Source organism: Mesocricetus auratus, unplaced genomic scaffold, assembly GCF_017639785.1.
Source record: "Mesocricetus auratus isolate SY011 unplaced genomic scaffold, BCM_Maur_2.0 Super-Scaffold_4256, whole genome shotgun sequence".
NCBI classification, from domain to species: domain Eukaryota; kingdom Metazoa; phylum Chordata; class Mammalia; order Rodentia; family Cricetidae; genus Mesocricetus; species Mesocricetus auratus.
In genome coordinates, this window is record NW_024429182.1 from 82,596,669 (window position 1) to 82,609,887 (window position 13,219).

Below are 13,219 nucleotides of genomic sequence, written 5' to 3' on the forward strand. Positions count from 1 at the left end.
ACACCTCCCTGTGCTGGGACAGTTGGCAAGTGTCATGGAAGGAATGATAACAGGAGCAAAAGAAGGCAGTACTTGACTTCTGGGAAATCTATACCTTTACCCAGAAAGGACACAGACATCCCTTCATTAGCCTACATCCCCCTCGTCTCTTTTACTCTTATCTGTAATCTTCCAGCAGTCAAGGATGGGGAGATTGATTTGTGAGTCTGCCTCACTTTTCCTACTCTTGACAAAGATAAAAGTCACCTTCACTGCTCAGTTGGTGTGACATGGTCTCATTGATTCCACAATTCCAAATCAGAACTTGTAGCAAAGCTAGTTTTAAAATACACTAAAATTTAAAATATGACAGCTTAATGGTACACAAACTTAGCTTGGTATTCTGTAGTACTCCTATAATCTCAGCACTAGGGAGGCAGAGGCAGAAGGAGCAGGAGTTCTAGGCCAGCCCTGGCTATATGAGACCTTGTCTCAAAATATGAAATAAACTATCAAACAAACAATAAACAACAACAACAACAAAAAGCCACAGGCTTTCAGCAAAGCATCTAAATTCTGCTTTGGGGTTCTTACTATTGTTGCTGCACTGGAGACCGAGCCCAGGACCACATACATGCTAAGAACATTCTCCATCTCTGGGCTATAGCCTCCAGCCCCTAACTTGAGTTTGTTTATTTTCACTTACTTGAAACATGTTTCACTCTGTGATACAATTTGGTGGCTTGGCTCAAGCAACCCTGTCTGAGTAGCTTGTCTACAAATGTACATCATGTCAAGTGGCCCTGACATTCCCTGAAAGCCACATCTCATCCACTAATACTCAGGTTTCTGAGCCTCATGCAGCCCGTGACAGACCCTGCAAGCCACACCCCCTCAGAGTCTACCTGATGATACTCCTGCTTCTGAGCCTCAAGGTGGTCATGCTGGCGCTGCAATTCTTCCTTCTGCTTCTGCAGTTCATCTGCCTTCTTCTTTAGTTCATTTTCTTGCATAGCAATAATGCTTTCATATTCCTTTAGCTCTTCCTCAGTGAATAACTGTTGCTGACTCAATGTCTAAAAAAAGGGAAGTAAATAATAGTGCCAGAAACAAAGGGATGCCATGTTCAACTTTAAAAGTCTAGAATTGTCTGGGTTGGAGAGATGGCTCAGCAGTTAGGAGCATGGTCTAGTCTTCCAGAGGACCCAGGTTCAATCCCCAGCATCCACATGGCAACTCAAAACTGTCTGGAACTCCAAGCCCCAAGGGATGCAACACTCTCACACAGACAAACATACAAAACACCAGTGCATATAAAACAACAATAAATATATCATAAAACATTTAAAATTATAGAGTTATCTTTGTACAAAAGAGAATATATAATATACTTTTTGGCAAAATAAGAAAAAATAATAAGGCATGATGGTTCATCCCCATAATGGTCTCCAGTTCAAAATCAGCTCAAGCTACATAGTGAGTTCCAGTCCACTCTGGTCCATAAAATGAGATCCTCTCAAAATACAAAACAAACAAAATAAAAAGGATTCATGTCCAAATTAGTGACATGACTTCCAGAATAACCTGGACTGCATAGTGAGTGAGTGAGTGAGTGAGTGAGTGAGTGAGCAGAAAGGAATGATAGAAGGAAGAGGGGGAGGGAGAGAAGGGGGAGAGGGAGAGGGGAAGAAATGTGTTGATATTGGTGACTTCCTTTTAACTAATTTATTATATTTTAAATATTTATTTATATGTATGTGGGTGTGTGACTGAGTATACTTATGTGTTCCGTGTGCATGCTTGGTACCTGTAGAGGCCAGATGAGGGTGCTGGATCCTCTGGAACTGGAAGTTGTAAGTCACCTTGTGTGCTGGAAATCCAGCCAAGGTCCTCTGCAAGATCAACAAATGTTCTTAACCACTAAGCCATCTCTCCAGCTCCTGTTTATACTTTTTAAGATTGTTTCTTTTCTGGCTTTTTGGAGACAGACTGGCATATAGTCCAGGAAGGCTTCAAACTTCCTATGTATCTGAAGATGACACCTTGAACACTGGTTCTCCTGCCCCAGACTTCTAAGAGCTGAGATTACAAATACATGGCCACACCCAGGTTATGTGCTTCTTTATGTGTTTGTGTTACTGGGGACTGAACATGGCTTGGACCTTGTACACGACTGTACAGTGTTCTGCCACTGAGTGACACTCTCAGCTTCCCTTTCTTCCCCACCACGACCCTTTTTTCATTTTCTATTTTGACAAGGTTTTACTAACTTGCCCAGGCTGGCCCTGAACTCACTCTGTAGCTCAGGCTGGCCTTGAATTTAAGAATAACATTCCTGCCTCAGTCTCTGGAGAGTATCTGGGCTAACAGACTTGCATCACTGGTTGAGCTTTTCTATGGATAGGTAGACAGACAGCATGGACAGTGTAGGGAGGGGGCAACGCATAGGCCAGAGAAGATATGGGTGTCCTACACCGTCTCTTCCACTGTTATTCCCTTACGAAGGGTCTTTCACCGAACTGGGAGCTAGCCCGGCAGACAGCGAGTCCCAGCAATTCTCCTATCTCTGCCTGTCCCCCAGTAGCAGTAGGAATACAGGTGTGACCATGCCTGACTTTTTACATGGATTTTGGGGATTTGAACTTAGTCCACATACTTGCACAGCAGTATTCTTATCCCCGCACCATCTTCCCAGATCCCAGTTTCTTTCATAATAGCAATAAAATATATAGAAGACAGGTCTAGGGGCTTATACCTGTAATCCCAGCACTCAGGAGACTGAGGCAGGAAGGTTACTGCAAGTATAAGCTTGAGGCACAGTGTTCAAAAACAAAAAGATAGTGGTGCATGCCTGTAATCACAACACATGGGAGATGAGGCAGGAAGGTCAGTTTAAGGCTGTCCTTGGCTACATGAAATACTGCCTCAAACAACAACAAAAATAGATCTGTAGACACAGTTCAGTGGATCCTTTAATTTATTCTTAAAATATATTTGTGTTTTAAATTTTCAGTGATGTTATTTTATACTTAGCAAATGTATGCTTTGAACAAGATTTCTCATCTGAGGGATGGAGAGATGACTCAGGAGTTAGGAGCACTGGCTACTTTTGAAAAGGACCCAGGTTTGGTTCCAAGCACTGTTTGGTTCACATGGTAGCTCACAATGGTCTGTCATTCCAATTCCAGGTGACTGCACACACCCCCTTTCCCTTCCTCAGGCATGCACATGGTGTACATATATACATGCAGGCACTTACACATACACATAAAATAAAAATAAATAAATCCTTTTTAAAAAGTATTTCTAATTTTATGTACCGTGATCATAAAGATAAACTGCTAGAAAGTTTTCCAAGGAGACAAGGAACAATTTCTAGTGACATTATGTAAAACATTAACACTGTAAGATTACACATACAAACATAATGAGGAATGACAGCTAAAGGCAGGGCACAGAGGTGCAGCGTCTCTAGAACCATGTACCCCTCTGAAGCTGGTCCTGTTACCTCCCAGCTGTCTGGCTCCAAGAACTCTTTCTTCTCTGTAGCTCTCAAGAATTCTTCCAGAGTCACCAATCGGTCTTTGTTGCTGTCAATCTGATCAAAGGAAAATATGAAAGCAACATAAATAAGTCACCAATTAGGACTAGGTTAACATACACAGGAACAAGAGGAGAAAATTCCATTTTATGGAATCAAGAAGCACAAATCTTCCTTGTCTGTATAGTTAAAGCTTGAAAATACAACCTGATATGCTCAAGACCAAGACACCGAGTCAGTAATCTGGGGGGTTATGTTGCTATGGCCAATGCATTCTCCACAATAAATGCAATTCAGCTAGATCCAAGTGCTTAGACAAGAAAAATTGCCACAACAAAGCAGCTGCCATAGCCAAAAATAAGCAGGTAAGGTTAAGAGGCTCAGCTTACTTCTCTTAGCAGGCACAGGGTACACTTTCTGAGATGGAGGTCCCAGTAAATTTGGACCTAGTTATGAAGATCAGTTTGACCTGAACTTCTAGTAGTTCTGCCTCTGCCTATCAAGTGCTGAGAATAGAGGCATGTGTGGCAGTTTGAATAAGAATGGCCCCCATAGGCTCATATATTTGAAAGCTTAGTCATCAGGAAGTAGCACTGTTTGGGAAGGATTAGGAGGTGTGGCTTTATTGGAGTAGGTGTGGCCTTGTTGGAAGAAGTATGTCCCTGGAGGTAGGTTTTGAGGTTTCAAAAGCTCAAGTCTCATTCTCTCTGCCTACAGATTAGAATGTAGATCTCAACTACTTTTCCTGCACCATGCTTGCCATATGGGCCACCATGTTCCCTGCCATGATGGTTCTAGACTAAGCCTCTGAAACAGTAAACAAGTCCCCAAATAAATGCTTTCTTTTATAAGAATTGTCTTGGCTGTGGTGTTTCATCACAGTAATAGAACAATGATGGCATGTATCACCACACCTGACCCAACTTTTTTTTAAAGAAATAATATCTAAAGCAAAGCAAAAGTCAATGGCCTCTCCAAGTCCTCTTCAGTGTACAGTTCTGGACAAATTCAGTTACAATGGTGAACTTTAATGACAAAGAAACTAATTTGACAATGGATGTACAAGACAAGGTCTCCATTGTCAGTCTAGGCTAACCTCCACTCTACAGGAGCCTCAGTTCAGCACTGAAAGATCAAATATTCCTGTGGAAAGCACCTAAGCCAAACAGCTACCCTGAGGCTAGAGAGATGACTCAGAAGTTAAGAGCACTTGCTGGTCTTGAAGAAGATTAGGGTTCAATTGCCAGGACCCACTTAGTGGCTCACAAATGCCTGCACTTCTAGTTCCAGTCTATAGAGCATATATGGTGATGGAGGACATCCTATGTCACCCAAGGAATGAATGAAAGCAGGAAAGTGAACAAGGCCAAGGACAGGCCCAGGCACCGTCACATTCAGACTAGAGGGGGGACAGACAGAGGAATCCAGAGATTTGAAGAGGAGGGTGTAAACTGTATCAGAGAGCCAAAACAACACTGTACTGGCCAGGACAGCGGTCCCCTGACAGGACAGTTGCACTGGGATGGCGAAGGCTACAGCACAGTCAACACAGGTTGTGAAGGAAATGAAAGGAGACAAGCAGGAAGGATGGAACAAGACTCTGAGAACATCCTAGCTGTGAAAGAAAAGAAATGCAGCAATGGCTAAGGGTTGCAGCTGGTTCCCAGTGTGAAAAGGAGGAGATCACGTCTGCCCTCTAGTGGGAGTGATCAGTAGAGAGAGGAAACCTGACCTAATAGGAGATAAAGGCAGTCAACAGCATGCAGAAATGTCTTTGAAGAGAGAGACCAGGACTCCAAGCACATAGAGTAGAGGGCCTTCGACGGGAGCAGTGGCCATGACTACCCATGTATCAGATGCAAGGCAAAATGAACGGTCAGAGTGGCTGGAAGTTTTGGTGAGGAAAGTTCAAATTTCTCTTGGTTGCACCTGTCTTTGTAGGAAACTGAAAGAAAGGGCAGAGGAAGAAGACATCTTGAGGAGAGGCCAGAATATGTGAGACTTGGATGCTGGGAATGGAGAACCTAGTGGACCAGGGATTAGAGCTGTCAGGCAGAGAGCCGGCTAGTGATCTGGGTTCATAGCCTGGATCTAGTGAGGCCAGTTAGCATGCTTACGTTAGTCTCCAGCCACACGTCTCTGCTCCAGTATTGAGGGCTGGGGGAGCATGCAGCAGCAGGGTCACACACTAGAACAAGCACTGTGCTGAGGCAACTGTCCTTCTACTCCTATCTGTCAGTTACTCAACAACAAGATCACTCTGTTCCTGGAGACCCAAGTCAAGAGAAAAAGGAAAACTCACTGAACAAGTAAAGGTGATAAAATAATCAGTTGCTCTAAGAGACCAACATTAAAATTTTACATCTCTGTAACGGTTTATGTTTGTAGTACAATTACTGCTCTGCCCTACATCAAGGTTCTGCATCCCTGCCTTCAGCTCAGCACGTGCTGCTGAGACAGCCTGTGAGAGGCACCCATCCTCTCCTGACTGGGGACCCACTTCAGTCAGGGGGATGTGAGCAGGCATGGGGCCTGGATGACTGGGCACGAGTCTCACACATTACTCCGTGAAGCAGTCTTGAGTTTCTTATGTCCTTATACCATCCAGTGAGACAATATTCCTGCAGTCTGGGAATGAAGGACACCAAAGAGCCAAACCATGCTAGGCCCAAGCTTGGCTGAGCCAGCCCTACCTTCTCGTACCCTTAAAGCTTAAGGAAGGTAAGTAAGATGTAAATATTTGTTGTCATAATTATTAAAGTAACAGAACGTGGGAATCTTCTTAGTATGGGCTGAGTACCCCCTATCCAAAAAGAGATTTTTTTTTTGGTTTTTGAGATAGGGTTTCTCTGTAGCTTTAGAGGATGTCTTGGAACTCTATCAGTAGACCAGGCTGGCCTCGAACTCACAGAGGCCTATCTCTGCCTCCTGAGTGCTGGTATTAAAGGCATGCGCCACTATCCTAACCCTAACCCTAACCCTAAATTTCGGATTTTTAAAAAGAAAATTTTGAGATATTTGCACATACATAATGAAGTTTCTTGGGGTTGAGAGCCCAAACAAAATTGATTTATGGTTCATATATACAACTTATACATACAGCCTGAAGGCAACGTTATACAATTTTATAAGTAATTTGGTGCATGAAACATAAAAATGCATGATATAGGCTTTCCTATATCTTGCATCTTTGTCAGTGATCAGACAATGTTGAATTGTACAGCATTTTGAATTTCTGACTAGGGCTTTTCAGCCCATAAAAGCTTATGTAGGTTTAAAAAATGTTAACTATAAAACATCATTGCTTTTTTTTTTACTGCCCAAAATGTTTACTGCTGATATGCAGTAAGTATCATAATTTTGTTAAATATTTTAAAATGGTTACAAACTATTTTGTTAAAGAAACATAGTATAGTATTCTGGTTAAAAATACAAAATCCAATTAAATACCTATTATGGGAATTGGAGAGACGGTTTAACAGTCAAAAGCACTTGCTGCTCTTGCACAGGATCCAGGTCCAGTTCCCAGCACCCACATGGCCTCTCACAGCTGTCTGTAACTCCAGTTCCAGGAGATCAGTCATCTTCTTTGTGCCTTCTCAGGTACCAGGCACATACAAGTGCATATATATACAGACAGGCAAACACTCACATACATAAGATAAAAATGAATAAATCTAAAAAATACCAACTGTATATTTATTCTTCCATCTTATGATAAGAATCAGTGCAAGGACTTGAATAATGATAGAAATGACATATACCTCATTCATGACATGTTCTCTCATCCTAAGTCTTTCTTCCTCCATTTCTATCATATCATCTTCTGCATTTCGGGGGTCATAAACTTTCTCCAACTAAAACAAGAAAATGTGAAAACCAGCATGAGAGAAGAGGAGGTGACCAAGGGGAAGAGGGCAGAGGAGACTGAGGACATACAATTGTTTACCTCTTTTGTGAACAGTGCTTCTAATTCTTGTTCGTCCAGGAATCCATCATTGTTGACATCTAAAGTTTAATAGTTACAAATGCAAAAGCAGATTTGAATCCTTCAGAGAACAAATACTTAAACTACAACTACAACAGCCTGCAAGGGTAGTGCTGATGAAAAGTGACAATCCGACTGCAGACAGGGCTTCATCTTTTTCACAAAGCCTCCTGTCAGCTCAAGGGACAATTCTATATTTGTAGTTCATGATCATGTTTTAGAAAAGTACATATTATCTATTCTGTCCAGAGAGATAGATCAGTATCAATAAGAATAAAAATAGTTAAAAAAATTTTAAGCATGGTCTTGCTATTTTCCCTGACTGACTTGGTATTCACTATGTAGTCCAGGATAGCCTAACACATACAGCAGTTCTCCTGCCTCAACTTCCCGAGTGCTGAGATTACAGGCGTCGCCACCAGACAGACAAGCTTAGCAAAATTTTAATTGTCATGTAAAGCTTGTTAGATATAACCTAACCAGCCACAAAAGTACCTCCAGTTTACAGAGAGCTTTGGAATGAGTCACACAATGATTCAATAGCAAAAGTGAGCAGAAAGACACAGCTATGATCTAAAATATCTTCTATGGAGATCAGCTAAAAGACTATTAATAATTTCATCTGAAGGAAAAACTCTAAATATGGCAATTGGTAGAACGCAACAGCAAACCATCACAGTGATCAATAATGAGGAAATTAAATACAGACTTTTCAAACAGCAGATATAAATATCAATATTTGTATCAAATCTGTTACCATGTAATTTGAAAAATGTCTTGGGGTCAAAGTCATTAGGGTCCAATCCATCAGCCTCTTCCCAAACCTCTTTTAGTTGATCTTTGCTTCCCTGTGAACCAATTTTAAGAAATTGCTCAAAACAAAATATAATCTAAGTATATAGAGACTCAAAAATATGTCTGAAGAACTTTTCAGAATTATGTGCTAAACTTAGGATAAAATTCTGCTATAAAGAATTCACTTCATCTGAATATGGTTTCCACAAATCACTGTCCTTACAGGATGATTGACTTTGGGGTGGTTTTCATGCTTCCTCTTCATTTCTTCAAATTTAGATTCTTCTTCTTTCCTTTTCTCCTCATTCAGCGTTTTTAAATATTCTCTGCGCTCATGTTCCTTCATCATCTCATACTTCCTAAACTCTTCATGCCGAGTTCGGTCATATTGCTCCAGATCCGCGGTTGCCTAGAGCACAGCACATTCAAATCAACCTGCTAGCGAAGTATAAACGGTCAATCTTTTTCCTTCCTCTCTCATGCATGTGTGTGGGGTGCCTGCGCGTGTGTATGTGCACTCACACATGTGTGGGCATTTGTGTGCAGGCGTGTGTGGAAGTGCGTGTTGGGAGTCTTCCTTGCTCTCCACCTTATTCACTGAGGCAGGATCTCGAAACTGAGCCCAGAGCTGTCTCCCTAGAACAATAAAACAGCCCTTCAAAGTACAATATGTGCTCTATCAGATATGGAATAGAAGAGTAAAACAAGCAAATAAACATTGAACTATTCAAAACAGGGCAAATATAAACTGATTTCAAGAAGGAGGAACTAGGTCAAATGTGGATGTGACACGAAATGAAAAGTGGTCAACAGCTATTTCACTGAACTTCATAACCACCCAACTAACACATGAAGTTTGTCAATTGCTCTCATAAGTAATACAATAGGTCCATAAACTCTCACCTAAAACTCCTGGGCCAGCCAGCTGTGGTAGCTCATACCAGGATTGCCAGAATTCCCTCACATGCAAGAAATCTGAGTTACTCTCCTAGCACCACCCACAAATATCATATATAGTAATATAATATTATATGAGAATCGTAAATATTATATCAATATATCATATATAAAATAAATATATTAGTAATAAAATTTTTAAGGGATTTTCCAGATTTTAGGGCCCAGGAAGGAAGGTCAAATGAAAATGGAGGGAGAGACTTGAGTCACACTGCCTCATGCCAAGAAATACCAGGAAACACCATACGCTGGCAAAGGAAACGGATTCTTCCATAGACCCTTCATAGGCAGGACTTCCTTACAAAGTCTAAACAAAACCTACAGATGTCATTGTGAGTGGCTAGTTCAAGCCTGGTTCAGTGTTTGCAGCATTTTGGATTTGGAGACATGGATGAGCAATGTGTACCATGTTGGTAATGGTATCTGTAGTGAGAAAGCTTAAGGCAACCTTCCTCAGAAGATACATGTTCTCCAGAGACTACAAAAGTTGTGTTCCCACCTCATCGAGTTTATCTGTCTAATCACAGACCCTCAAAGGAACATCAAGACCCTGCTTTGGAGGCACTCCCTCACCGCTTTGATTAGCATATCCAAATCCCTGGATTCAAATGTGTCAGGATTCTGGTGGTTTAGGTGTTCAAACTGCTTCAGAAGAAGTTGGTGATTCATGCCAGTATCTGCAAGAGCAAGAGAAAACAGCATATATCAGTCTCAGAGGACTCCAACCATTAACCTCTGGCCTCTACACACAAGCACACATGAGTGTGCACACACTACTCATGCACACACAAAATCAAACATACCATGCACACATAAAAGAGCAAGCTATAAGCACTTTACATAAGCCAAGTCTCAACAAACAAGTACTGGCAGTGCCCTCCCATCTGTGCAGAGCCTACCTTGAAGGGAATCCAGCTTAGCTTTGATGAGCATTCTCAGCCTTGCTACTTCTTGCCTCTTTAGTTCATCCAGTTTCGTCCTCACGTGGTGACTTACTAAGTCCAGCTCTTTGCTCAGCCTCCCACTCTGTCAACAAAAATCAATAAATTAGTTTTGTCTAGTAATATTCCATTTGAGACCGGAGGTAACAGAGTAAAAAGAGCATTATAGGAACTGGAGAGATGGCTCAGCAGTTAAGAGCATAGGCTGCTCTTCCAGCAGACCAGGGTGTGGTTCCCAGCATCCACATGGCAGCCCACGACCATCTGTAACTCCAGATCCAGAGGATTCCACACTCCATCTGATGTCTGTGGACACTGCATGCACATGACACACAGACACACAGAAGCAGAACACCCACACATTAAAAATTAAAACAAATATTTTTAAAATAGCATTATCTTAAGTGAGTAACAGTTTGACTAACTCAGAGAAATCTGACATTATAAAAGCATTCCTTTCAAAAATCTCATTTAAGCTGGGCATGATGACTCATTCCTATAATACCAGCACTTGAAAGGTGGGGACAGAAGGATCAAAAGTTCAAGTCTAGTCTACATGTAATCCTCATAAAATCTCATAAAAAAATTAAAATGTAGAGAAATCTGTCTCAGTTAATACAGTGCTTGTCTACCATGCAAGGTTAGCAGTGCATTTAAAAGATCCAGATGTGGTAGGCCACACCTGTAATCGCAGACAGAAGGATCAAAAATTCAAAGGCTTTGGCTATACAGTGAGCTTGAGATGAGCCTGGATTACCTAAGACCCTGCCATGAAAGACAGAAACAAACTATTCTTTCAAAGCAGTTCTTTAAAAAGTTAAAACCGGAGTGGGCAAGTGACCCAGCAATTCCATCCCCAGGTCTATAATTGACAGGCTGAAACACATTAACACAGTAACTTAAGCATCACTGTTCACAGCAGCACTACTCAGGCCAACCAAAATAAACAGATATAACCCAAATGTCTTCACAACTGATGAACAGTTAAAACCTACAACAGCCCTTCCTCAGTTTAGCCCCTAGAATAGGGAATTGTTTCCAGGACCCAAACACACATTGAAACCCATAATGCATAAACCCTTTATATATAATGAAATAGTGTCAAGTATAACCTGTACAACTGTACATTTTCAATACAACCAGGACATTATACATAATGGTGTTCTTGGGATGGGGGCAAATGGTTGCAACTGCTGTATTAATGTAAGATACAGCTCATTATCACATCTGCTAATCTGGAAGTGACTGAAGAATCAGGCCCTAACCTGCTCTTCACCTCTGAGTAACTTCCTACTGTCCTCAGAACACAATCCAAGTCACTGCCCTTGTACACAGCTCCCTGCCATTTGGCCCATGACTCCAACACCATTATCTGATCACTCATAGCCTCCATTTCTAACTCCAAAGTGTTTCCTATTCGTGGCATGAGTCACTGCCCTTGCATGTATGGCTTATACATCATCCAGCCCCTCCCTCTTCCTTCTACAGTTTAGCTCTGACATAATCTCTGCAGGGGAGAATGACTTTGAGCCTTTTTCCATACTGTGCTTTGTATGGGTCACGTGCCTGTTTTCTACCCACTCTGTGATGTAACAGCACAGATCCACCCTCCAATCTATTTCTCAGTGAGATTTTTCTGCCACACCCGTTGCTAAGCTCTACTCACCCTTATTTCCTCTATGTCTGCTTTCTGGAGTTTTTCTCTGAAATGTTGATCTGTTTCAAGAACATCAATCACTTGCTTGAGGTATTCATCATAGTAAAGTCCTGTGTCCTTCGAATCAGAAACCAACAGTCACAGCTCAGAAAGTTTGCCTTGGTCTGAACAGAAAGACTTGCATCTCAGGAAAGCAACATCTATCAAAATGGCACCAAGACAGAATGTTCTTTGACAACTTCAGCAATCAAGATCAAGAGTTTTGAATTGGGACCAATATCACTGTTTATTTATTACAAGATAAGTGCAAATGTCCTGTGTGGTCTAGAAACGGAAGACTTAAGTTTGGATATGTAGCTAGAATGCACAGGCTCCATGTTCCACCCCCACCACTGAAAACAACACAGTGGTGTGGATGAATTTCTGTAGGGGGGGTGATGAATGGTTTCTCCCTATGATCATCTCTCCCTCCTTTGAAAATAACAGTCTTTCTCTTTTGAATGAGTATTGCTACATTAAAAATGTACTCTGATTAATTCTTCTATATACCAATTACACTAAATAGCAGTGGTCAGTGTTATATCCTGCCCAGTACTCTCCGGAAACAGTTGTTCAATGTGGAATTCTATGCACAGTCAACATCAGCAATACTTCACAGTCCTTCAGCTGGTCAGAATTTCACCACGAGTCATTTAGCAGCAATCCTCGTACTCCACTGCCATAGAATTCATTTAGTTATTCTAATCCACCCATGCACTTACTGGTGGCTCTATCTTTGCACTTTCCACGGGCTCAGTGTTGTGTACTTTGGTCTTGTCTACATCTATAGGCACAGCTTCCAGAGCAGTAAGCATGCACGGGACCAAGAGAAAACAGTACTGTAGCTGGATGATCTTCCACCTCATCTGAAATGAAGAAGTCATTACAGCAAAGTCTGGAAAGATGCTATAAGGCTGCAGACATGTATTCCCAGTGCCAGTGCCGCGTCCATCATATATTCATCCCCAAGAGGTTTAAAAGGGGGAAAAAAACTCCAGGAAATGAGATGAAAACAGATTTTGTTTTTGTTTTTGTTTTTTCAAGACAGGGTTTCTCTGTATTGTTTTGGAGCCTGTCCTGGAACTCACTCAGTAGACCAAGCTTAGTCTCGAACTCACAGAGATCCACCTGCCTCTGCCTCCCGAGTGCTGGGATTAAAGGCGTGCACCACCACCGCCCAGCTTTAGATTATTATTTTTAATTGATGCTTATAATTAATCACCAAAGAAAATCAGAGGAGAGCCTGAGGAGTTGGCATGGGCCCGTCATCCTAGTACTCTGGTGGCTGAAGCAGGATTGTATGCTCTAGGCCATCATGGATG

General features: G+C 41.7%; 1 protein-coding gene across 1 annotated transcript in view; it reads right to left on the bottom strand.

Annotated features, from left to right (window-relative positions):
* Nucb2 (nucleobindin 2) overlaps positions 1-13,219 on the bottom strand; it is a 35,082-nt gene that overhangs the window by 2,226 nt on the left and 19,637 nt on the right. Inside the window, exons 3-12 of the mRNA XM_005075630.4 lie at positions 12,620-12,763; positions 11,868-11,975; positions 10,160-10,286; positions 9,834-9,937; positions 8,527-8,712; positions 8,266-8,356; positions 7,470-7,528; positions 7,285-7,377; positions 3,488-3,577; positions 885-1,055 (exon numbers count right to left, since the gene is read on the bottom strand). Coding sequence (XP_005075687.1) covers positions 885-1,055; positions 3,488-3,577; positions 7,285-7,377; positions 7,470-7,528; positions 8,266-8,356; positions 8,527-8,712; positions 9,834-9,937; positions 10,160-10,286; positions 11,868-11,975; positions 12,620-12,763 — 1,173 coding nt within the window. The remainder of the gene's footprint in view (positions 1-884; positions 1,056-3,487; positions 3,578-7,284; positions 7,378-7,469; positions 7,529-8,265; positions 8,357-8,526; positions 8,713-9,833; positions 9,938-10,159; positions 10,287-11,867; positions 11,976-12,619; positions 12,764-13,219) is intronic.